Source organism: Physeter macrocephalus, chromosome 14, assembly GCF_002837175.3.
Source record: "Physeter macrocephalus isolate SW-GA chromosome 14, ASM283717v5, whole genome shotgun sequence".
Taxonomy (NCBI): domain Eukaryota; kingdom Metazoa; phylum Chordata; class Mammalia; order Artiodactyla; family Physeteridae; genus Physeter; species Physeter macrocephalus.
Window position 1 is genome coordinate 26,208,979 of NC_041227.1, and position 25,000 is coordinate 26,233,978.

The 25,000-nt window shown below is 53.3% G+C and overlaps 2 protein-coding genes across 18 annotated transcripts in view; one reads left to right on the plus strand and one right to left on the minus strand.

The window, feature by feature from the left end:
* The window catches only part of SNPH (syntaphilin), a 42,514-nt gene extending 30,819 nt beyond the window's left edge, over positions 1 to 11,695 (plus strand). Inside the window, exons 1-3 of one of the 5 annotated variants that reach the window (XM_028498187.2) lie at positions 67 to 1,037; positions 4,025 to 4,174; positions 7,330 to 11,695. In XM_028498187.2, the coding sequence (XP_028353988.1) occupies positions 964 to 1,037; positions 4,025 to 4,174; positions 7,330 to 8,518 (1,413 nt within the window). In that variant the 5' untranslated portion in view covers positions 67 to 963 and the 3' untranslated portion in view covers positions 8,519 to 11,695. Of the gene's footprint in view, positions 1 to 66; positions 1,947 to 3,776; positions 4,175 to 4,711; positions 4,817 to 7,329 lie in introns of those variants that run through there. The other 4 variants (XM_028498189.2, XM_028498190.2, XM_028498191.1 and 1 more) reach the window with 4 other exon arrangements.
* Positions 11,696 to 11,893: 198 nt separating this feature from the next.
* SDCBP2 (syndecan binding protein 2) lies at positions 11,894 to 22,572 on the minus strand. 13 transcript variants are annotated; one of them, XM_024128246.3, is made up of 8 exons: positions 21,607 to 22,572; positions 20,882 to 20,941; positions 20,151 to 20,251; positions 16,488 to 16,642; positions 15,647 to 15,826; positions 15,396 to 15,567; positions 13,085 to 13,176; positions 12,634 to 12,827 (listed from the first exon to the last, which is right to left on the minus strand). In XM_024128246.3, the coding sequence occupies exons 1-8, from the start codon at positions 21,737 to 21,739 to the stop codon at positions 12,773 to 12,775; spliced, it is 948 nt and encodes a 315-aa protein (XP_023984014.1). In that variant the 5' UTR covers positions 21,740 to 22,572; the 3' UTR covers positions 12,634 to 12,772. The 13 variants fall into 13 exon arrangements, with proteins under 13 accessions (XP_054946652.1, XP_054946661.1, XP_054946662.1 ...); XM_055090679.1 differs by having other exon boundaries at positions 15,647 to 15,822; positions 16,486 to 16,642; positions 20,147 to 20,196; positions 20,882 to 20,947; positions 21,614 to 22,571; XM_055090686.1 differs by lacking the exon at positions 15,647 to 15,826 and having other exon boundaries at positions 11,895 to 12,827; positions 13,093 to 13,176; positions 15,396 to 15,605; ... (1 more) ...; positions 20,882 to 20,947; positions 21,614 to 21,721.
* Positions 22,573 to 25,000: the final 2,428 nt, after the last annotated feature.

Consider the following 25,000-nt stretch of genomic DNA (forward strand, 5'->3'; position numbering starts at 1 on the left):
GCGTCAGGTCAGCATCCAGGAAGGAAGAAGGTAGAAAGGCCAAAGCCCCTGAACCCCCAGAGACTCGTGTTTTTGAGACAGGACACATTCCCCAGGAAAGTCTGTCTATACTGTGCTGGCTGGTGCCAGGTATGACTGGCTACAGGGAGAGTTAGTGGTTCCCAGTGTAGGGCCACCCAAGCAAACTGGGAGTTCTGTTGGAGAAAAGGCAAGAATGCATATTGGGAGGCAACTCATGGCGTCCGCCAGCCTGCTCTTCTAGGTGGTACACTGTGAGGGTGGCAGAGTGGAGTTGATTTAGAAAGTGAAGTGTGTTACAAGTGTAGCATGTGCTCTGGGCTCTCAGAAAAGAGGAAAGGCAGGATGGGGCTGGGGAGACGGGTAAGGAGAGCAGTGGGTCCTCAGAGATCAGGACGTGCCGGCTGTGATGCGGCGCCCATCCTGCTTCCCTGCGTTGAAATACAAGGGGTGCGAGGGGGGAGCACGGGCTTAGGATGTGGTTCAGTCTGAGTCTCCACTCCCTCATCTGTAAAGTGGAGCTTACAACCTGGAGGCTTCAGCGAGTCGATATCTGCTGGCCCGTAACACGTAACCGCTCTCATTAGGACTTTGGTTCAACTTGAGAATCGTAGGCAAGAGAAGGCCAGGAGACTCTGGCCTGCAGCTCCCATGGCCAGAGCTCCTCCTGGGAAGGCTTGTTTGAGTGAGTGTCATTTGTGTGACCAGATCACACTGAGGCAGCAATTCTGAGTTTTCCACCATGACACGCATGACGGGTGACACACATATGCTGGACCCATGCCCCAGCATCCTGTCTGTAACTGCCCCCAGAATGGGGGTGTGGGTGGTGTGTGAGTGAGATTGATGATGCATTAATTTACCTTTTGAAAAGTGTATAATTGGCAACTTTAATACTTTTTTATTGGTAACAGATTTTTGCCACACATGTCATAACTGCAACCCATGGGGGCAGTCCCAACCCTGAGGCTGAGAGCTGCTTCCATGCAAGGGTCTCCTTGCCACCATCAGAGTTGCTGGTGAGCAGTGCCTCGGCTCTGGCCTCACTATAAGTAGCCAGGTGTTCCAAGGTGTGAATAGCTGAGGGACATGAATTGTAGTATACTTCTCTTCTCAGGTACGTATAGTATATATGTAAATATATACTATATTAAAAAATATTTTTTCCCACAAAGAGCTAGTGACTAAAAATATGTGAGTGTTAAATATTATATTGAGAGGGAAAACTCGTGAAAGCATATGGAAAAAAGTTTAAATAGTTACTTCCTTTATAATCCTCAGCTCTTACTAGTTTAAGTAATCCTGGTTTCTCCACCCCGGCACAGGGAAAAGGCCTCTTTTTCTCACCACAGCTCTGGGTCCCTCTCGCCAAAGCCTTTGCAGGGCACCAGGATGGCTACTGGCCTAACACGTGGGGCTCAGGGCCCTTGCTGGCTTCCTCTCTTTTGGAAGGAGATTTCTTAGAGCCCATCAGAGGGGACCCCAAGGTCCCACCCGACACTGCGCCTCTGCCCCTTGCCACACAGAAAACAAGCCAGCGTGTGACTTGACTTGAGTTAAACTTAGAGGCCAGGAGCTGAGTGAGTAGAAGAGAATCGTTTCTCTTTCCCTCCACTTCTGTCCGCACTTTCTCTTCAACAGTTTACGATTTACAAATACTTTTTCCTCGGTAAACGTTGGACAGCTTCCCCAAAACTTTTAAAACTGTCTCCAACTTGGCTCCTTCAGCAAATGGGCCCCGCCAGGGCCTGTCTTTTCTACACCCATAAAATGTGATTGCCTCTTGCTAGACCTGGGACTCCCTGTCCCCTAAAGGAACAGAGTTGGATGGCAGCAAGGCCTCTGCCAAATTGTGTGAGAACACGCGCAGGTGTTTAAGCCAAAATCCAAGGAGGTTTCTTCCCAAACAGAACAGCCGGCAGGAAGCTGTGAGTTGAGGTGGCCCGGCCGTGGTCTGCTGGTGGCACTGGGGTGCTCCCCTTCCCTGGGTGAAAGCCTCGGCCCTCCCTCCTCCACCGGGTGGGAATTCCTCCTCCTCGGCCCTGGTGGGACCAGGCTCACCACACACACACACACACACGCACGCACACGCACGCACACGCACACACACGCGCGTCTGCGCCACCCTGTGCTAGGGTGTTTGTGGCTGTCAGGAGCGGTACACGTCCAGCCTGCTGCCACTGCAGGGTACAGCTGTGAACAGGGCGATGCCCAGAGACAGCCAGTGTTCACATGTGTGCTCACGTGTGCCCCCAGAGCATGCACATGCAGATGGAAAGGGTCTGCCTGCGTTTGTGTGAACATGTTCATAGGCTGGTGTCCTAGAGCAGTTGACCCTGGACCAACAAGGGGGTTGGGGTACTGACCCCTCGTGCAGTTGCAAATCCGCATATAACTTTTTACTCCCGCAAGACGTAACTGCTAATATCCTACTGTTGACCAGAAGCCTTCCTGATTACGTAATTAGATGATTGACATGTATTTGGTGTGTCATATGTATTATAAACTATACAGTAAGCCCCCTACATACAAACGAGTTCTGTTCCGAGAGTGCATTCGTTAAGTCTAATTTGTTCATAAGTCCCACAAAGTTAGCCTAGGTACCCAAATAAGACAATTGGCTGTATAGTACTGTACTGTAATAGGTTTAGAATACTTTTCACACAAATAATACATAAAAAGCAAACAAACACAAAAAATAAAGAAAACATTTTTAATCTTACAGTACAGCACCTTGAAAAGTACACCAGCCATGTGAACTAACTTATGTGATTGGACATGGGAACACACGTTCATCTTTGAAAGTTTGCAACTTGAAGGTTCATATGTAGGGGACTTACTGTATTCTTACAATAAAGTAAACTAGAGAAAAGAAAATGTTAAGAAAATTATAAGGAAGAGAAAATACATTTACAGCAATATACTGTATTTATTGATACTGAAAGTTTACATTGTTTTTAAAATGAATCATCTGTCAGTACATCAATATTGTCTTACATGATACAAAACACTGTACCTGTTACATGTATTACTAAGACTAGACATCAAAAACGAAAAGTCATGTGAAATAGAAATTCCTATTTATTTACAGGTATAGTGTGCATATGCGTTGATAACAGAGAAGCTAGCAATGGTTGCCTAGCTTATCTACTGAATGAATCATTATACAATTTTTATGGCATACAGTATTGCAGTCATATTCAAAACATGGTATTAGAAACATTGTTACATTTTTCTAAAAACCTCTTACCTGTGATGATAGGCTGATAGGCAGTTTCTCCAATTAGGAGAGAAAGGCATACGGTAGGGTAATGTGATTCTTTGAAAGCAAAGTTGTAGAACACTAAGAAAACGAACGCATTATTAATTTTACATCAACTATCACCCACCTTATGCCAGTGTAAGGACAGGCTGCCACTTTAGTACCAGTCTTGCACGCACTGTTCTACACGATGAATGCTGAGGCGGTGGTGATGATGACGACACAGAAACGGCTCAAACGGTGTCTGCCATACGGTCACTAGATTTTCACACGAAATCACTCATACACCTACACAGCAGATAAATCCTCGCCCACCGTGCAGGCCCCAGGATAATTACACGGAGGGGGAGACCTCTCCCACCCTCAGCCTTGGTCTCTGGGTTGGGAGAGTGGACACCTGAGCTCTGGGCTGCGGCGCCGGGACTGGGTTGGCGGAGGGGGCGTCGCCCTGGGTGGTGCCAGGCTGGTGCACGAGCTCTGTGACTTGTCTCCCCAGCCCGAGCTAGAGGAGCCCTGAGCTCCCCACCCTGACGCTGTGCTCGTCACTCGAAAGAGCCTTAATAAAACCCACCTCCCAAAGGGGCTGGGTGTTCTCGTGCCCACAGGGGCCCCGTGGGGGAGGCCTGGCCTGCAGCGCTCCAGTGGCCAGGGGACCAGGATGGGTAGGCGGGGCCCCTAGCTCCTGGAGGCACAGCGCCTCGCCAGGCCCCTTCCTCCCTCCCTGCTGACAAGCGTCCCCGGCAGGCGCGCCATGAAGTACACGCTGTGCAGTGACAACCATGGCATCAAGCCCCCCACCCCGGAGCAGTACCTGACCCCCCTGCAGCAGAAGGAGGTGTGCATCCGGCATCTGAAGGCCCGGCTGAAGGACACGCAGGACCGGCTCCAGGACCGGTAAGCGGGTGGCCAGGGCCCTGCAGTGTCTCTGGGAGGAAGGCGTGGCTGGGGGCTCCTCTGTCAGCAAAACCTCACCTGTCCCTGCCCTCCCCTCAGCTGCTTCTTGAAGCATCAGGTAGCCGCTTGGGGCCAGGCCGGGAGCAGTTTCCCCTGTGAGGGTCTATCGGGCCTCCCACCTCAGGCAGTTCTCTCCCAGTTGTAGCCTGGCAGCCCCTTTTGGCCCCTTCTCATGCCCTGGCTCCTTTCTACCTGGGGCGGAGCGGCACAGGGCATTCTTCCTGGCTGACCTGTCTCTGTGGGGGAGAAACAACCCCTTAGCCCTCCTTTGCTTCCTCCCAGGGGGGCACCAGGGGCTCGTGACCCACCAGTTCAGGCCCCAGAAGCCTTCCTCCTCAGGATCCACTTATAGATGATGTAAGATCGTGAGAAACCTTCCTCTGAGCTCCCACCCAGCCCAGGGGTCTCCCAGGAGCCCCCGTGGGCCCGTCTGAGCTCATTCTCCAGACCTGATCCTCCTGGCCTCCCCGTTTCCAGGCTGGCGGCTTCATCTTCATGATCGAAGCTTCAGGGCTGCCCTCTGATCTCTTCATCACCTACCCGTCTTCTCCAGACTGTGTCAATTCGGATACGCAGCCGACCGTGAGCTGGGCAGGGTGCCGTGCAGGGCGCTGGAGGGCAGGCGGGGAGGCCACCACTACCATGCCTTCCTTCATCTTTTCTTTCTTTCTTTCTTTTTAATATAACTGCTTTATTGAGATATAATTCACATGCCATACAATTCACCTATCTAACGTAAACAATTCAGTGATTTTTAGTGTATTCACAGAACGGTGCAACCATCAACAGTATCCAATTCTAGAACAGTTCCATCACTCCAGAAAGAAACCCTGTTCCCAGTAACAATCACGCTCCATCTCTCCCCAGCCACCCCGTCCCTGGCAACCACTAATCTTTCTGCCTCTGTGGATTTGTCTATTATATTCGATGTAAATTGGAGCATACAGTGAGCGTGACCCTGTCTTTCTTGACCAGAGCTCTGCCAGGTAGCTGATCCAGTTTGTATCTGTTGTGCTTTTGAACTTGGGGAGGGTAGAGGTGGCATTCTGTGGACCTCCTTGTCTGTAGAGCTACGATTTCTATTTATATTTCCCACTGTCTTCTCACTGATGCCCTGCGTCTGCTTGGCCATTTACACTGATGTCCTCAGGAAGCAGACAGCCCATCTCCCTGCTTCCTTTCTAGGGCCGCCCTGTGGCTCAGAGCAGACAGTCTGCCCTGTGTGGTTTGGGCAGAACGCCCTGTAGTGGACATGCCTGCACCTCAGCTCCCCGGCCTCTCCGCCTAATACTCTTGCAGTACCTGTGGCCATTCTGTACTTGCTGTATTGTCAACCTCCTCACAGGCTCTGAACATTCAGTCTGATACCTCTCATTCCTGCAGTAGACTACTTCCTCCTCAAAGAAGGAGCTCTGCTTTTACACTCTGTGCTTTCATATATTGTGTCCCCACTTCTAAGATACCCTTTCTCTCATCTTGCTTCCTTGGAAAACTCATCCTATAAGACCCAGTTCAAATGTAACGTCCTGCAGCCCCCTGAGACCTAGACAGGGCTGGGAAGCCATAGCTCTGGGGTCCTGCTGGCTTCCAGGAGGAATGGGGCCCAGCTGAGTTGAGCATGCCCAGTCCCTCCTTTCACACTCACTCTCCCTCCCAGGGCTCAGAGTCAGTGAGGAGGGTTGTCCTAGAGTGAGCCCCCCACCCCGAGGTAGGAGGAATGAACATTATCCCCACACCTGTGGGCATGTCTGTTATCGTGGCTCTTGAGCAGCTCCAGGTCCCTGCTGCCGTCCCACATCCACCACCAAGCTGTATCCTGTTGGGCAGCCCTTCCCCTCCTTCCCCTTCCAGTTGATGCCATTGCTGACCTTGTGGCCACTGCAGCCCCGCAGGCCCAGTCCCTTCAGTGTTTTTGTGGAGTGAGATTCCTGGGCCCATTTCCTGAATTTCTAATTTGACTTTGAAAAGTGCATGGTGCTTGATCTGGGTCGGTCACTCTGCTGGACTCATAAAATCCAAAGTGATGTTCGTGCCATTTTGGATTTTATTTACGTGAATGTAGGGTTTGGGCCGAGTGGCTGCGTGTGGGCCGGATCACTAAGACATTTGCTGAAGGAGGAACACCCAGGGTGGGAGTTCAGTCCCATGACTGAGTCTCCTCCTTTCTCACTGCTTTTGGTCCATCCTCTTCAGTCTCACCCTGGCTTTACCTCTGGACTCGATGGCATCATTTTCTACTTCACCTCCTTCCCCTGCACCCCCCGAATTCGTCTATGCCTCAGGGATTTTAAAAGCCTGAGAGTTTCTGGACAAGAGTCTTCTGACCGTCTAGTTTGCCTGCTCTCGCCTCTTCTTTCGGGAATAGCTCTGTGCCTTTTTCGGCAATCTTCTGGGTCTTCCCTCTCTACAGTAGATACAGAGAGGAAACATCTAGCATGGATGAAAGACAGTCACTCTGTTCTCATCATTCTCCTCTGATTCATCCACCACTTCTCATCCCTCCAGTTGAGGGAAGATGTAAAATTATCAGCTACATTCAAGGCAGTAATTTCTCTCATAAAAACAAAGTGGCTCATCACCCTCTCCCCAGGGTCTCTGGCCAAATAGCCCTCCACTGAAAATTTCCACCACTGGCTTTTGTAGGAGGCCACATCCCTTTCTGCAGAGTAGAGAGTTTAGGTTTAGTTTTTGTTGTTTTATGTTAAGATTTTTAAATGGATGTATTAAAAAGTTTTTATAGCGGTAGCATCTTTAAACTGAGAATCTTTATCGTCTACTGTCTTCTCTGGGTAGTGGATGTAAATGTGGACAGTTGTCTGCATTTTGGCTCTAGGGCGTGGGAATGAGGTGGTGGTTCATTCTTGTCCCTGAAGAGGAGGACTCTCTCGTGTCCTGAGCTCTGGCTCCTCTCCCGTCCCCACTGCTTCCCCGATGGAATAAAGAGGATGAGGAAGGAGCTCTGAGTCGTTCCTTTGTTTTCAGCTCTGAAGGGCAGCAGCGCAGGCCCTGTGTCCTTGGGGACAGCCCCCTCCTTGTCTGTCCTTGGTGGCGGTGACAGGCCAGGCGGTGAGCATGTGTGTCTCATCTGCTCACAGGGACACGGAGATCGATGACCTGAAGATGCAGCTGTCGCGCATGCAGGAGGACTGGATCGAGGAGGAGTGCCACCGCGTGGAGGCCCAGCTGGCCCTGAAGGAGGCCCGCAAGGAGATCAAGCAGCTCAAGCAGGTCATCGACACCGTCAAGAACAACCTGATTGACAAGGACAAGGGGCTGCAGAAGTACTTTGTGGACATCAACATCCAGAACAAGAAGCTGGAGACGCTGCTGCACAGCATGGAAGTGGCCCAGAACGGCTTCGCCAAGGAGGACGGCACCGCTGAGTCGGCCGGCGGGTCCCCCGCCCGCTCCCTTACCCGTAGCTCCACCTACACAAAGCTGAGCGACCCCGCTGTCTGCGGCGACCGCCTGCCGGGTGACCACCCAGGCGCCTCTGTGGAGGATGGGGCTGACAGTGGCTTCGTGGTGACCGACGACACTCTGAGCCGGACGGATGCACTGGAGGCCAGCAGCCTGCTGTCTTCGGGGGTGGACTGCGGCCCCGAGGAGGGCTCCTCGCTGCACGGCTCCTTCAGCCTGGGCCCCCGCTTCCCCGCCAGCAACACCTACGAGAAGCTGCTGTGCAGCACGGAGGCCGGCGTGCAGGCCAGCTGCATGCAGGAGCGCGCCATCCAGACGGACTTCGTGCAGTACCAGCCGGACCTGGACACCATCCTGGAGAAAGTGACCAAGGCCCAGGTCTGCGGGACAGTCCCCAAGTCAGGGGACAGGTGCCCGGAGTCGGATCCCCACCCCCTGGGGCCCAGAGACCCCAACTCTGCAGTGGTGGTGACGGTGGTCGACGAGCTCGAGGCCCCGGAGCCCATCACGTGGGGGCCCACCCCACACCACCCTGGTGCCAACCCAAACCCCAGCCCGTCGGTGAGCGTGGCGTGCCCTGTGGAAGAGGAGGAGGAGGCGGCCGCAGCCGAGAAGGAGCCCAAGAGCTACTGGAGCCGCCACTACATCGTGGATCTGCTGGCGGTGGTGGTGCCGGCCGTGCCCACGGTGGCCTGGCTCTGCCGCTCCCAGCGGCGCCAGGGCCAGCCCATTTACAACATCAGCTCCCTGCTGCGGGGCTGCTGCACCGTGGCCTTGCACTCCATCCGCAGGATCAGCTGCCGCTCGCTGAGCCAGCAGGGCCCAAGCGCCAGCCCTGCTGCAGGCGGCAGCTCCCAGCTCTGAGGAGGCCCCATCCCGGCCCGGCCTCCGGCGGCTCTGACTACCGATTGTAGGGGTGCCGTCCTCCCTCTCGCACCTTCCCACGGGGCATCATCTTATTTATTTAGTTTGGGGTTTGGAGGTGGTGTTTTCAGAATGGTGACAGTGTCAGGGGCTGGGAGTGGGGGTTGGGGGAAGGTGTCCCAAAGCTTCAACAGGAGAGAAGGGAAGAGAGACCAAGGGCAGGGAGGCACAAGGATGGGACACACTGCAGAGAAAGAAGGTGGTGAGGCCCCCAACCTGGCCCCCCTGCCCACCTGGCCTCTCATACAGGGCAGCCCCTGCTCAGGAAGTCTCTGGTGTGCTGATCTGGGGAGGCCGGGCTTGACTTGTCTGCCAAGCCTCCCCGTCCCCCACCCCCATGTCCTGTCCAGTTCCCTGCTCGCCCCAAGCCTTCTCTCCCAAGCTACCCCTTGCCCTCAGCCCAGGCTTCTGGGCCGGTATTATCTCCTCAGATGGAGGCAGCTGCGACCCAAAGTACAGGCAGCTGACCGGGACTCCCAGCAGGTCTGGAACCACTTGGCCTGGGCTGAGCTCCATCCCCTTCAGGCTGCTCCCCGCTTTGGGATTTGGGAGCCGGTCAAGGCCATGGGCTGGAGGAGGGATGGTGAGGGGCAGAGAGCAGTGTGGGTTCTGTGTCTGTCTGCTCATCCCAGGGCTTCCCCACATCTGTTTTCCTCCTGGCGCTTCTGAGTGTGTCAGATAATTTTGTGAGAGCCAGACAGGCGAGTGCCGGGGTGTGAACGCTAGCCTGAGCCCAGCTCCTGTCTGGAGACGCTGCCAGCAGGAAAGGAGGAGGCTGGGGCTGGCAGCTTAAGGGGGCACCTCCAGCCTTCTGAGACAGGGCCCTGCAGCCTGGGAGGCAGGGCTGGACTCAGCGACCGCCAGCTGACTGCTCCAGGTTTGACTGCCATGGAGCTGGCCCTAGTTTTCCCGGGGACCTTAGGACCAACTTCTGCTTTGCACTATGTTCACTTTGGGGCTTGCTTCTCACACATCCCAGGGTCTCCTGTGAGGTGGCTGCTTGCTTTCTAGGATGAGGATTCCTAAATCTTACACCTTTCTGCCTCTGAGGGGAATTGCAGCAGGATGAATGCCAAGATGAGGTTTTGAAGCCATGATGTCTGTCCAGGCCTAAGCAGGGTGCCCTGGGATGTTTCCCAGGTAGGGGGTGGAGTGGGGCTCCCAGCCCAATCCCAGTCAGCCTGGGAGGGTTCACTGGCCCCCCTCCTTCCCCGGGACCACATCTGGGTCCCCCTGCAAAGCTGCTGACATTTTATTAGCATTATTATTTTACAGAGTAAGCCCATTCCTCTTCCTCTGCAGGGCTTATACCTGTCTCGTCATCCAACCCACTCTTCAGAGTTAGGCCCTACACTGGGGTGGGGGGGTGTTGGTGGGGCCCTGTGTCTCACTCACCCCTCTGGCCTAGGGGCCACTCTGGTTCTGCCAAGGTTGCTTGCCCACCCCCGCTGCTCCGACAGCTGTTGCCTGACGCATGGGCTCTGCCCTTCCTCTCTGTGCCCCCTGCTTGAGGGGGGATGCCTGCATGCACTGGGGGTGGGCAGCCGGCCCAGCCATCGGGGGGAGAGCCCCTCTGCCACGCGCTTTGTGCCTCCAAAGCTCCCCTTCCTCGCTTTGGGCCTCAGACCTGCCATCCTTTGTGGAGCACCCCTCCACCCCAGTCGAACCAAACCCAAACTCTGGGGGCCGGGCTGGGCTGCCCCACAGGACCTGGGGGTCGTGACGTGGAGGGGCAGTGGGCAAACCCAATCCAAAGCCAAGCCAGGACTGGCTGCGGACCCCGCCTCCCGTGCCGCGTACTCACGGAGCTGCGTGGTGTCTCCTTAGAAATAGTCAAAAGCTTTGCCGAGAAAATAAATGTATGACTATTATATCTGACAACATAAAATCTATATATTTTTCACCGCTGGAATCTAGTCGAGCTGCGTAGCCCCTCTGCTCCTGTCTGCATCTTGCTGTCTGTGGCCTTCCTACTGTGTCTTGTGTTTTGATGGATGTGGTCAGGGCCGGGGCCATGGTCCGTTCTGTCCCTGAGGCTGGAGGAGCCACCCGTGAAGAGCGTGGACCGGGGACTGTGGACAAGGTGAGCAGAGCTGGCGCCGCCCTCTGCTCCTGCTGTGGCTCGAGACCTGCCTGTCTGGTCAGAGGGGGCTCCAGCCCACAGTGTTGGGGGTGCCTCTCTTTTGGGGGTTCTGGTGGGACCTTGACGGGCTTTGCCTCTTGTCCGTGGAGGAGGCAGCTCTCTGTTCCAGGCCTGGGACAGACGCTGGGACCGTGTCGGCCAGGCCCCGGCTCATGCGAGTGTGTGCGTGTGTGTGCTCGGTATCCTGCATCTATGCAAAAGGGGCAGAGCTGCCAGGGCAGCTCCCAGGGGTGGAGGCGGAGGCGCAGCCGCCCACGGGCTCAGGCTCCAAGGCCTGACTTCAGGACACAGGATGTGGGGCCAGGATGCAAGGCCAGGGCCCGGGGACCTCCTGCTGAGTGCTTATCCTCCAAGGCTCCCCTTTTCCTTCCTGCTTAATGCCACCTCCTGCTGGGCTGTGACCTTTCCCTTCCGCCCTCCGCTTCTGCAGCAGAAATCTTTGGGGTCTCCCCTCTCCCCAGCCTCTGGCCAGAGCTGATTAGATCCTAAGGGACCATGTTCTCAGGAACCACCTTCTGGAACTGCTGGTCCCTTGGAGTCCCACTGCCAGAAGTGGCTTCTCCTAAGTTATAGGGTCCAGGCTCAAAGCAGAAATCAGAGTCTGGGGCCGGGACTCTGCTCAGAGAGCTGGCCTCAAATGGAGTTTAATCCCAAATATCTCCCAAGGGGATAACTTAGCTTTTCACTGAATACCCTTCCCAGTCGCCACTAGCACAGGGGTATCTGGCAGCACCTTGGGGGGTGGGGTGGGGGCAGATGACAAGGTTCTGTAGGTAAAGGCCTACAGAGGGGCCTCTGCCCAGGGAACTCATGACCCCCCTCTGACCTAGGAATCAGTGCACACAAGTCACAGTGCACTGCTACGTTCAGCCATGCCCCTGACAGAGAATTCAGGGGATACAGGAAGGGGGGAGGGGGGGAGGGGTCTTCACTTTTGTCTTCTTTGTCCTTTTGATCAGACAGAGTTGTACCTACAGCAGACAGCTCTGAATTAAAGCATGAAAATACAACAAGATCCTTGGCCTGTTTTCTTTATATTGTGTCTTTTGCGGGTGGGGGCGAGGGGGATGAAGGGGGCTCACACTTGTCCCCACCTGCATGGGAGTCATAACACGCATCCTGGGAAAAGCTGAGCGGACAGAGATCTTTCCTGAGGCTGAGGGAACCAGAGAGCTGCGTGCTGGCTCAGCTCTGCCGTGCTTCTGACTCGCCTCCAGGGGGTCACTTGGCACACCCCACGCCCCCCCACCGTCAGACCCGCGGGGCCCTGTAAGTGCACGTGTTCCATCCTCTCCAGCACCCTTGAAGTGGTCCTCACGCCCGTTCTGCAGATGCGGAAGCCAGCTGCAGTCGCTGAGCAGGGGGTGCGCGAAAGCCAGGGCCCCCTTCCAGAGCCCCACACCGTCCCCCTCTAGTCATCCATGCCCCAGACCGGCGGCATGTGACGGTGGCAAAGCCCAGTCACTGCTCTCAGGGGCAATACGTAGCAAAGGGCTTGGTCTCACCACTGCTTAAAAGAAAACCAGCTCTGGCATGTCATGAGACAGAAGATTCTGGAATTTCAGTTACCTTTGAGGAAGGGATTTTATGTAAAATCAAATCTTTATTCAAAAGACAGTGAAGGGTTATAACTAAATACAGTTTGTGACAAAGAGCAAGTAAAGGAAAAAGAAACAATTCTCCCCCAAAAATGTATTTGTTCTCTCAAACCGTGGAAATGTTTTTACTGGTAGAGGCAGAAGTTTGAAAGGGACCCAGCTGCAACTTTAGGAAGCGTTTAGTCGGCCTGCCTACGTGCCCAGCATTTAAATCACCTCAGAGAATCACTGCCTGTGGGCCCTGCCCCTGCCTAAGCCCAGTTGAGAGGCTGAGGCTCCAAGGAGGCCAGTGTGTATAAATGACAGGCCCATGTGATCCAATGTTGCACCCCCCCAGAACACGCCCGCCTCGAGACAGCCCCGCCCCCAGGCAGCAGGCCTCCACAGCCTGTCCCCTGAGGACTCTCCCTTTCCTGCTGGAGGGTGAGAGGGCTGAGCTGCTCTCCCGTGGCTTCAGATGTCAGCGATGGAGTGGTCCACGGTGTGGTGGAGCAGGGCTGGGGACAGCCTAGATACAGCAACAAGGACAGTCGCCAAAACTGGCAGCACCTTCTCCCGCTCCCCGCAAAGCCTGTGCATGCCCTGTGGGCCCTCACTTCCGAGTCTAAGACTTTCAAATCACCAGAAGCCACTGGCTAACGTGAAGGGAGGCAAGGGCGGGAGAGCAGAGGGCAGGCTGGTCTGGGCTCTGCAGGAGCCTTGAAGAAGCCGGGGTGGACGGGAGGTGGGGAGGGGAGGGGGGAGGCAGGAGGGGAGCAGCCTTACTTTCTGACCATGTGCTCGTAGATCACAGTGGGGATGATGGTCAGGTTGGTGACGTTCCCGGCTGTGGCCAGAATCTCCGTGACTTCTTTGTCCTGGAGAAGGGGTGAGTGAGCGGTCACCCCGGGGGCCAGGGGCAACTCTGAAGGCACCTCTGTGGAGAGGTCAGCGTGGCCCCCGCTGAAGGATGCCACTGACATTCTGACGTCAGGGACAGGGCTGCCCCTCAGGTGAGCAAGAACGTGGGCCTCCCACCTGAGGCCCTCTCAGTAAAATGAGTGTGCCCCTCCCAGCTCGAGGGCCTGTGTGGGCCTGACACCTAACAGGGCTTCACAAACGTGACTTCCCCCAAAGAGCCCTGGGAATCTCACCAAGCACACATGTATGCCGTTTCCCAGGACCCCGTCACACTCGGGTTCTGGACCCAAAGCACAAAGAGAATAACCGTGCAGGGGGGGGACAGCAGGGGCTCCCCCCCATCCCCTTCACTGGGCTCCTGTCAGCCTGAGCCGAGCCCGTGTGGTACTTCTTTCTCTTACATCTTGTCGACTAGAGAAAAGAGAGGCCCGCAGAAGCCATTCAGGTCATGGGGAGAACAAGAAACAAAAGGCATCTACACAAAGTGTGCCAAACAGTCCAAAGACAGACGCCACGGCCATTAGAAGAGCCTCTGGCCCTTACTCAGACACCATGACCTTTACTTTACACAGATGTCTAACCCAGGTATGTGTTTTCTTAGCTGTTCCAGGATAAATGGGAGAAGATGTGCTAGGTGGGACTAGTGATGGCCCCAGAGTAGAAACAGACAGACCTTTGAGAAGATAAGTGATCTCAAAAAGCACAGCTATCTGGGGCCATTCAGCAAAGGGACAGGCCCAGTCCTTAGAGCCTTACGCCGTCGTTTGGTAGGATAACTGATAAGTTCATGGTGAAGCCCTGAACCATCAGTGAGGACGAGAGAATCTGCAGCATGTTTTAGAATGACTGCTCTCCAGAACAGTTAACATCAAAGAACTGTCATGCTTTGAAAGGAGTGAGTTCACTAACACCCAGTAGACCCAGCCACTCAGAATTGGTATTACTGTACTCAGCTTTTTAGCTACAATGGACTCCCTTTGGATTGTCATGCCTGATCCCCAAGGAAGGGGAGACATGCAGCAGGAGGGATGTCAGACAGACATTAGGAAGAACTTCCTGATCACAATGCTCATGAGCCAGCAGAACAAGCCTCCAGGGAAGGTGGGGAGACTGTCAAGCACAGGCAGGAAGATGTGCGACAGGAATGGTGAGGGTGATGGCCCCTGTGAAGGGGAGGAGAACTGGCTTAAAAGACTGTGCCGGGGCTTCCCTGGTGGCGCAGTGGTTGAGAGTCCGCCTGCTGATGCAGGGGATACGGGTTCGTGTCCCGATCTGGGAAGATCCCATATGCCGCGGAGCGGCTGGGCCCGTGAGCCATGGCCGCTGAGCCTGCGCGTCCGGAGCCTGTGTTCCGCAACGGGAGAGGCCACAACAGTGAGAGTCCTGCGTACCGCCAAAAAAAAAAAAAAGACTGTGCCACCTATGGAGTGAGACGCCACCGCCCAAGCCACCTCTACCCGGGGAGCCCTATCTGTGAGCCCCGAAGCCCTGGCTGCAGGAGGGCAGGGACCCTCACTCTAAATCACAGCTGGGATTAAGAAGCACTCTCGGTCCTGGTGGCATCAAGTCGGGATAAACCACTCTCGCTTATCCAGGGACCAGAAGCGGCGTGACTCATCTTTCTCTGGGGTCCATTCCCCAAAGGCACCCACCCCTGAGCCCAGGTCACAGCACTGGGCCTAGACCACTTGCTCCTTCTTGTATTTAAAGATAAAACTCGCCACGCAAACCCCCTTGGGAGGGCAAAAAAAAGAGGTAAGAAATGGACTTCTGAAGAGCAATTTTCTAAAATATTCCTATTACTGAACAAGATCCAGGATACAAATAGAAGTGCCATACAGAGTAGGGAGGTGTCCATGCAGACAGGAGCCACCTGGGCACCTACGTCCTTACACAGGTCATCATCCCCCCCACCCCCACCCCCCGGCTCCCTGTCACACCTCTGGCCTCCATGTGAAGTAACAATAGCTTATATTTACTGAGCACTTACTTTGTGCCTGCACTGTGCTCGAAGCTCTGTGTACCTTGTCACATTGAATCCCTGTAGCAGCCTTAGGATGAGGAACTGAGGCTGGGGTGGGGGCAGCAGCCCACCCGCTGACACGAACCTTCCCACCACCTGGCGTGTCCCAGCCCCTGATGTCCCAGGACAGAGCCACTGCTCTGCCTAGCTTACCTTCAGCCCAAGGACGTTCTGCCCGTTCACCTCGCACACGTAGTGGTTGATGAGGAGCCCGTTGCGGGCCACAGAACTCCCTTTGACCGAAGAGATGAGCTTCCCCTTCTTGATGACGAAGCCGACGTGGCCTGTGCTGTCCTTGTGCATGGTGACGTTCTGCTGGAATGGCCTGGCAGGGAGGGTTGGTGAGCTGGGCCTGGGGCGTGGCTGGGGGTGGACAGAGAGGCTCCTGGGACCCAGCTACTCACCTGTCCCGAACAACCATGACAATCTTCGCAGCCGATGCCTTCTTCCCCACCCGGTGGGCTTTGTCTGCGCTCCACCCGACACAGTTGTGCCCGTCAATCTGCAGGATCTGGTCCCCAAAGCGCAGCCCCACCAGGGACGCGGGGGTGTTGGCCTGGACCAGCTGCACAAAGAGCCCCTGGGGGAGGCAGTCCCCACAGTCAGCTCTCCCGGCCCACCATGAACCCAGGTCCTTCCTCCAAGCTGCTGTTTGCCTCCTGATCCTCCCGGAGCCTACAGGGCACTGGGTCTGCAGCTCTGCGCAGCAGACACAGGCAACCCCATTTTCCTGGCGAGGAAACAGTCCAGGCCACACAGCTAGGAAGCAACGGAGTCAGGAATTCAACCCCGACTGGAGGCTGCACCCCCAACCACTGGACTACAAGGCCTCTCACACTGGCATCCAGGGCCCCCGGCTTCCACTGTCTGCAGACAGCCGCCCAGAAGCCAGATCCCTTTGGCTGGGGGGCAAGGAGGCAAGGAGCCCAAGGAGGGGCAGGTAGAGGATCCCTGGCGCAACCCAGAGCCAGCCCTAGGGCCTTGTAGGAGGGGATTGAGAGGAAGAGCCTGGCCTAGGGGTCGGTGGGCCTCGGCTCCCAGCCCGCGCAGCCCCTTCCTTACTGTGGATGGGGATCCCCGCGCTGCCTCCTCTCCCGCTGGTGGACGAGGCGGCCAGAACCCCGGAGGCACGCGGAAGAGGGCAGGCAGCTCGGGCTGCAGGTGGGCGCTGTCCAGCACGCGGGCTCGCCCTCCGCGGGGCCCCTCCTCCCCTCCCTCCCCCCGCCCCGACTCCCAGCCCCACCTTCGATGGCCCGCAGCCGCAGCTCCGTCTTGCCGCGGTCGTCCTTGCACAGGTGGATCTCGCGCACACCGGGCTTGACCTCCCCAGGCAGCACGCCCAAGTTGTTCCCGGACACCGGCGCCACCGCCTGGTCCGGTGAGGGGCCCGAGACCGCTGCCTGCAGATATCAGGAGAGCAGGCGGTCAGCCAGCGCCTGGGGCCTCGTGCCACAAGAGTCCCCGGGGCGGGAGCAGGGAGTGGGTAAGGAGAATGTAGTGGACCCTGGGCCGCAGTCCACCCCAGCCCACACACTTTCCCGCATGCGGGCGAGAGGGAACATGGCTCAATTACGCCACGAGGGGGCGTCAAAGTCCACACCCCTGAAAAACAGCCGGGAAAGTAGGGCGAGAAGAGAGGACAGGTAAATAGGAAAGGGGTCCTCGTTTTCCAAAGCAAACTGGTGTCAGGAGAAGAGCCCTTTAAAATCCACTTAAAAATAAAAGTTCCACAGAAAATAGTGAACGATGGGGGGAAAGGGGCTCAATTTGATCTCTGCCTTGAAAAAAATTAAGGTAAAAGTACCAAAATGAGTGAGTGCTTTCCCCCCTAAGATCTGGAACAAGGACAGGATGTCCACTCTCACCACTACTATTAAATACAGTAATGGAAGAACTAGCCAGAGCAATAAGGCAAGAAAAGGAAATAAAAGGCATATAGATTGGAAAAGAAGACATAAAATGGTCTCTATTTGCAGATGAGATGATAACTTCACTAGAAAATTCCAAGGAATCTACAAGTAAACTCCTAAAACTCATAAGTGAGTTCAACAAGGTCACAGGATACAAGACTAACGTATACAAAAAAATCAATTGTACTTCTAAATACTAACAATGAACATGTGAAAACTAAAATTAAAAGGACAATACCACTTACAATCACTCAAAAAAAAAAAAAGAAATACTTAGGTGTAAATCTAATAAAACATATGCAGGAATTGTATGCTGGAAATGAAAAAACACTGATAAAAGATATCAAAGAAGATCTAAATAAATAGAGAGATATTCTGTATTCATGGATTGGGAAAACAGTAAAGCTGTCAACTGTCCCCAGATTGATGTACAGATTTAATGCAATTCTTATCACAATCTCTACAAGATGTTTTATAGATACATGCAAGGTTAATCTAAACTTTGTATGAAAAGACAAAGGAACTAGAATAGCTAAAACTATTCTGATAAAGAATAAAACAGGAGAAATCACTCTACCAAATTTCCAGATTTATTATATAGCTACAGTAATTAAGACAGTGTTGTATTGGGGAGCGACAGACACATGGATCATGGAGCAGAAGAGAGAATCCAGAAATAGCCTCACACAAGGAGGGGCAATTGCTTCTTAACAGAGGTGCAAGAGCAATTCATTGGAGAAAGAAGAGTCTTTCCAACAAATGCGGGAGCAATTGAACATCCGTAGGCAGAATATGAGCACTGACTTCACACGTTATACAAAAATTAACTCAAATTCAATCATAAATTTAAACATAAAACTATAGCAGTTTTAGAAGAAAGTAAAAGGGAAAATCTTTAGGACCTAGGGCTCAGTGAAATTTCTTAGGACACCAAAGCATAATCCACAAAAGAAAAAAAATCAATAAATTGGACCTCATCAAAATTAAACACTTTTTGCTCTGCAAGAAACCCTTCTAATACGACGAAAGGAGAAGCTACACAGTGGGAGAAAATATTTAGAAATCAAATATCTGACAAAGGACTCTAGAATAAAGTCTCAAAAGTTGACTTAAAAAATCCATTTAGAAAATGAGCAAAAGATATGAAGAAACATTTTATCGAAAAGAATATACAGCTGGTAAATGAGCACATGAAAAGATGTTCAACATCACTAGTATTAGGGAAATGCAAATTAAGACAATGATAGGCATTGCTACATACCTACCATAATGATTAAAATTTAAAATAGTGATAATACCAAATGCTGGCAAGGATGTGAAGAAACTGAAAACACTCATGCATTTCTGGCAGGAAAATAAAATAGTGCAGCCATTCTGGAAATAGTTTGGCAGCTTCTTTTTAAAAAAATTAACCATACATTTATAACACTACCTAGGGATCACACTCCTGGGCATTTATCCCAGAGAAACAAAAACTTATATCCATACAAAAATCTGTACACAAACATCCATAATAGCTTAGTTTATAATAGACAAAAACTGGAAACAACTAAAATGTCCCTCAAGAGGTTAAACAAACTGGGGGTACAAACACACCATGGAACACAACCCAGCGATAAAAAGGAATGAACTGTTGATATAGGCAACAGCCTCGAAGGGTCTCCAGGGCATGATGCTGAGTGGAAAGAGTCCGTCTGAAAAAGTCACACACCATGGGATTCCACTTACACAACCTTCTGAAATGGCAAAATTATAGGGACAAAAACACGCTAGTGGTTGCCCAGGGGCTGGGGATGGTGAGGGGTAGGCTGGGAACGATTATGAAGGGGCAACACTAGAGATACCTTTGTGGTGATGACATAGTTCTCTACCTTGATTGCACTGGTGGTTGCAGGTGATAAAATGACATTGAACCACAGACACACATAGTACCAATGTAAAATGCCTGGTTTTGACGTTATAGTGTAGTTACATAAAATGGAACCACTGGGAAAACTGAGTGAAGAGTACAAAGGACTTCTCTATCTTCGCAACTTCCTATGAATTTATGATTACTTAAAAATAAAAAGTTAAAATGAAATAAAAATAATTTAAAAATTTTAATTATAAAAATGCACTATCTGTCATTTTTTATCAAAATTTAGGTTGTCCTAATTATTGGATCAAAGAGGGGTTAAATCGATGGATTAAAATTGGACTATCTACAACATGACCTACTTTGCTTCATGTGTGTACTTCCCTACATGACTGTCAAGAGGGTCATTTTGGAGAAACACCCCAGGGTGTCACCAGTTTTTCTCAGGGTCCCACATGTCCTCATCCTTTCTGATTTTTCCTATGAAATCCTCATTTGTCAGTGTGGCAGTTCTCATCCTCAATTCCATCAATTTCATGAAATCCTGCAGCCTTAGTAAGATTTGCATTTGCACTCTGCAATCGATTTGCACTGGACCAGGGAGGGGCTGGCAGACAAGGACAACTGACAGATGGCTCGCAGGGAGGCTGGAGCTGATTGGGAGAGGGTTTGGGACTGATTCTATAGGTGAATACGTTTTCAGGAGTGAATATTTCTATGCTACGATTTCCTTTGCTCCCTGAAGCCATGGGGAGCAGGAATCAAGCATTATTGTTTAATCTGGGGAGTGGGGCTGGATGACAAGCTCCTCCCCACCGGGCTCTGCCTAACCATGCAGCTGCTGTCAAGTCACAGGCAGCCCTTCATTAGAAGCGCCCAGGCTCAGGCCGGGTTTAATGTTCTCCCTTCTCAGCCAGTAGGCTCAGGCCAGCAGGTTAGAGGTCAAAGGGCCGGCAGTGGCCCTTCAGCCCCAAGGCTCGCGGGAAACCACGAAACTCCACAGCACTTTTAATGAAGGCTGAAAATACAAAGTGCCATCAAAAAACAGAGGCGCAGCAACGCTGGGGAAAGAGGAGATTCAAGTCTGTTTAAATGGTAAGACCAAGAAGGAGGGCCCACATCAGGCAAGAGACAAATACCTACACTGGCACCTTCTGGAATCTGAGGCAGGTTCTGCTGGACTTCGTGGCTGGAGAACGAAAGATCCATATAACTTTCCAATTCCACCAGGTTTGGGTACAAAACTGATGGGAAGGGAAGGAAGGAAGAAGAAAGGTGTTACTCCGGGCCTGAGATTAGCCACACCTGCCTGGCTCCCAGGTGGTCACTCATTTTTATTAAGAAACAGGGCCTGAGGATGCTGTTTACTCCCAAGAATGCAGTATATCCCTGAGATGGCTCCGCTCTCCCAGGAACGCTCGCTGGCACTGTGGGTCCTCCCCTCAGACGGTCTGCTTCCTCCAGGAGCAGCCTGGGATACTGAGTACCTCATGTATCACTTTGGTGTTCAATTTAACCGACTTTATTTGGCACCGGCCAGACCCAAGGGCAGTTCTGGGGAACTGCGTGGTGAGGAGGAGAAAAGCTGGGCCTGAGTTCAAGTTTGCTACCACAGGGCCTGAATCAAGAGGGCCACGAGCAGCTCCAGGGCCACCACACACATCCTGGTCTCCACATGCAGCCTTCCTTGGTGGCCCCAAGTCAGGGCAGTCAGTGCCCTCAAAAGCTGCAGCTTTCTCAGTGTCCCCCTCAAAGGGTTCTAGGGAGGGTCAACCTGCATACTGCCCACAGCTCAGCGGCAGAAGGAGGCAGACTCTTGGAAATGTCCAGCAGAGGTCACTCTCAGCCAGGAGAACCCCAGCCCATTCACTCACCTGAAGGCTGGGAGTCTGTTCCCTGCCCCGGCAGGGCGGGCATCCTGGGTAGGCTCTGGCCTCGGCCTGGGGATGGATGGGGTGTGCCGGTCAGCTGTGGCCATGAGCCCCAGAGCCCTTGAGGCCTGGGGCTCCCTGAGGCTGGGGGTCAGGGCATTAGGTATGCTGGAGGTCTGAGGGGGGGTGTCCATGACCCTTGGAGTAAATGTGGCCTCTGCAGATGTCCACGCTTCTAGAGGGAGGTTCTCCAAGGGGCCCACGACTCACCAAATGTCACAACTCGTTTACTACCTGAGGCAGCCAAGGCAAATTTTCAGTCAAAAAGCCCCCAATTCTCAAAACCCACTAGGACCTCATGTGGGATGGAAGGAGAAAAGGGCTTCTGGGGGCTGAGTAGGCCAAACGCCACGGCCACGGGGTTTATTCTGGAAGCTTTCCTAGAGCATGGGTTCTACACGAACCCGGATGGAGGAAGCACTGGGATAGAGCAGGCACCAGACAGGCCGGTCTGCAGCTGCTCGGTCTTCTCCGCCTGCTGTAATTCCATTGCCTTGGCCTCTGGACACCTGCTCTGCCCAGCAGGCCCTGCAGTGGGGACCTGCATGCCGTGGGGCCAGTCAGGAACTCCCAGGGGTCCCCAACACGTGATCCAAGACAAGTCTCGCTTAGCTACCCTGGCGTAATCCAGAAGGCCCCATCAGGGGACCCCAGGCTGATAGCCTGGCAGTTTACCTGCATGGCTTGGTCCACCTTCAGGTCCTCCAGAGATGGGTACAGGGTGGACATGGCTGCTCTTTGGAACACCCTGCAGGGCACAGAGGGTGAGGAGGGCTGAGGGCTGAGAGGAGGCACGGACATGTTTCACTCAGCACTCTCAGGGCGAGAAAGATGTCACAAGGGTATTATTATCCCCATTTTAGAGATGGGGGAGCTGGGATTTGACCCAAAGTCTGTCTGGTTCCCAAGCCCGTGCTCTCAACCCCGCAAAAATCCCATCCCACCATGTTCAGCTGACTCTGGGCTTTAGAACCTGAGACCCGGGGTCACCTAGCACATGCTGACCAGGCAAAGCAGGATTGGGGGCCACGTCCTTCCCTGTCCTGTTTCAAAGGTCAGACAGGCTTATGAGGTCTGATCACTCAAGACCTAAATCCAGTCCAGCTGGTGGGTAGTGAGCACCTGCTGTATACCCGGCCACCGTTAGGGGTTTGCACAGCATCATCCCACAACTACGCAGGGTTCAGTCCAGTGTCAAGTGGGCGGGGACTTAACATTACAACAGAAAGGCAGCAGGCACTTTAGAAGTCCTCCCCAGCCCCCCCAGGCCTCTCCATCTCTGGGCATTTGAGCTCCTACTGCATACCAGCCATTTCCGGTCTCGCTGGTGACCCTTGATCTTGACCACAGTGAGGTGAGACCAAAGGAAACTCTTAAAGACATGCACGCAAACTGTAGCAGAATTTATACCCTCAGCGGAGTATTGCTCCAGAGGGAGAAGGAAATGGGGGGAAGCACGATAAACATTTACTGAACGCCTTCTGCCGGTCCAGAGGAGAATCAGTAGGACCTCGGAGCAAGCTACCCAAAGAGATTCAAAGAAATTACCTCACAGAAATGCTTTATTTCCTTCCCAGTTGAAATGTGAGGAAGGAGCAGTTTGTCTTTCTGGATTCTTTTCCGTTCACCCACTAACACATTGTCTCTGTCACATCTCCAGGCCTTTGCTGGGCCAGTCGTCACTAGCTGGATGTCTCTGCCCCGCCCTCCCACCCTGGCTCCTCCGACAATGAGGTCACTGCTGCTCCCAAGGGCCCTGCCCTCAGAAGAGACTCTGGGCCAGCCTCCGGCCCTGGACTCTTCAATCGTCCTCAGTCTGTCTTCCCACCTGAACTGCAGTTCCTTGGGGTCAAGGGGTGTCCTATTCACCCCACTGGGCCCACATTCTCTGGACCAGGTCCAGATCCTCTGGGCGTCTCCCCTGAGTGACCCACAGGGGCTGAGGTCATCTTCATCCGTCACTGTTCCTCGTCCTTCCTCTGTACCTGTTGCCTTGACCCTTGTATCAACCTTAACACTCCCCAACGACCTCCCCCATCCCTCCTAATCTGCCGTCAAATCCCATCTCTCCCATGTCCCATCCCTAATCCCCATGCTGTCTGCAGACCTCCACCATCTCCCCGCCCTTCTGCAGGTACCACAACATCTCCAATGAGTCCTAGCTCCTCTATTGTTGTTCTCCATCCAACGGGCCCTTTCTGCATGAGCCTGGAATGTCACGCCCTGCTGAAAGCCCCCAGTGGCTCCACACTCACAGAATCGAGCCCACATTCCCTTTACGATTCCTCCAAAGATTGGAACTGGTGGCTCAAAGGCCAGATGCAAACACTGTAAAGCAATTATACTCCAATAAAGATGTTAAAAAAAAAATCTGTTGCCAAGTGCTTTATACATTCAAACTAGCCCCCTAAATGCAGAACTCAAGACGCTGCTTCTTTTTTTTAATTAATTAATTTTATTTTTTGGCTGTGTTGGGTCTTTATTGCTGCACACAGGCTTTCTCTAGTTGCAGCGAGTGGGGGCTACTTTTCATTGTGGTGAGCAGGCTTCTCATTGCAGTGGCTTCTCTTGTTGCGGAGCACGGGCTCTAGGCACGTGGGCTCCGTAGTTGTGGCTCAGGGTCTCTAGAGCACAGGCTCAGTAGTGGTGGCACAAGGCCTTAGTTGCTCCGAGGCCTGTGGGATCTTCCTGGACCAGGGCTCAAACCCGTGTCCCCTGCATTGGCAGGCGGATTCCCAACCACTGCTCCACCAGGGAAGTCCAAGATGCTGCTTTTATTTTTTTTATTTTTTATTTTTTTTGTGGTACGCGGGCCCCTCACCGCCGCGGCCTCTCCCGCCGCAGAGCACAGGCTCCAGACGCACAGGCCCAGCAACCATGGCTCACGGGCCCAGCTGCTCCGCGGCACGCGGGATCCTCCCGGACCGGGGCACGAACCCGCGTCCCCCGCATCAGCAGGCGGACTCCCAACCACTGCGCCACCAGGGAAGCCCACAAGACGCTGCTTTTAATAATCTAACTTCACATTGCTCCTGAAAAACAGGACACTCTGGCAACCCTGGACCGCTGCTGAGTGGCTACAGCTGAGTCGCAGCTGACTCCCGGGTGCCCCAGACCCCACCAGCCTCTGCTGTCTCTTACGTCGAGACCGCTTTACTCGCTGGCACTGAGACCCTATAGACATTTGCTTGCACCCCCCTGCCTAATTCTCCTGCTTTCTTTCTTTCCACACGTCCTTCTTCCAAACCCCATCCTCAGCTTCAGCCATAATGAGCTGCTTTCAGATCCTTGAATTAACCGAATTTTCTCATGTCCCCAGGCCTTTGCATGTATTATTATCCCCTCTATTTGGAATACCTTTCTACCCCCTCCACTCCCTACCTAGCTAACTCCCAATTATTTTCAAGTCCCAGACCAGAGGGCTCTTCTTTTAGGAAGCTTGCCTTGATCTGTGCTCCCCCTGCCCCCAAACGCCCCTCCTCACCCAACTCATGTTCTTACTCTGTTGATCGTTCACTACTCCTGTAGTTGCCTCTTTGTCTACCTATTGGGAGTTCCAGAAGGGCAGGAACTGGACCTTCTAATTTGCTATGGAACTCCTAGCCCCTAGCTTGGACACCAACGCAATAATATTTCCAGAAGCAATGCATTCTGCCCGGGCTTCCACTTTTCCCCTTGTAAAGTAAAGCTCTGATGTCCTATGGACGTGCACCTTCCTAGGATGGAAACAAGGATGAGAGGTCCCAAACAGGTTTTGTTCGCCTCTCACAGGCTTGTTTTTTGTTTTCATTTGAATTAGTGTCAACATTTTAAAATCTGGAAATATAAAATTCTTCACTGCTAACTTGTGCAGAAAAGAAAAGTCACGCTATCTGGCAATGCAAGAGCAGGAATCATACACGGCAACGGTCAGCCAGGCCCAAGTCGCAGCCTGCCATAAGATGGGGCTGTACGCACCTCCTTGTTTCCCGAAGTGCCCATCCAGCTGACTTACGCTGTCTGCTTGGCTCCTGCAGGCAGGCAGCTCCAGATCTTTGCCTTAGCCTTTGGGCCAGGAATGAT

Bases quoted from the DNA above. Each gene is read 5' to 3' on its own strand.
- SDCBP2 (XM_024128246.3), bottom strand. From the start codon at position 21,739: ATGTCCGTGCCTCCTCTCAGCCCTCAGCCCTCCTCACCCTCTGTGCCC. The intron at 20,252-20,881 runs GTGAGTGAATGG...CCTTCCCATCAG, and splicing joins AACAGACTCCCAGCCTTCAG to TTTTGTACCCAAACCTGGTG. The intron at 15,827-16,487 runs AGGTGGGGCTGG...GGACTGCCTCCC, and splicing joins CTGCGGCTGCGGGCCATCGA to CCAGGGGCTCTTTGTGCAGC.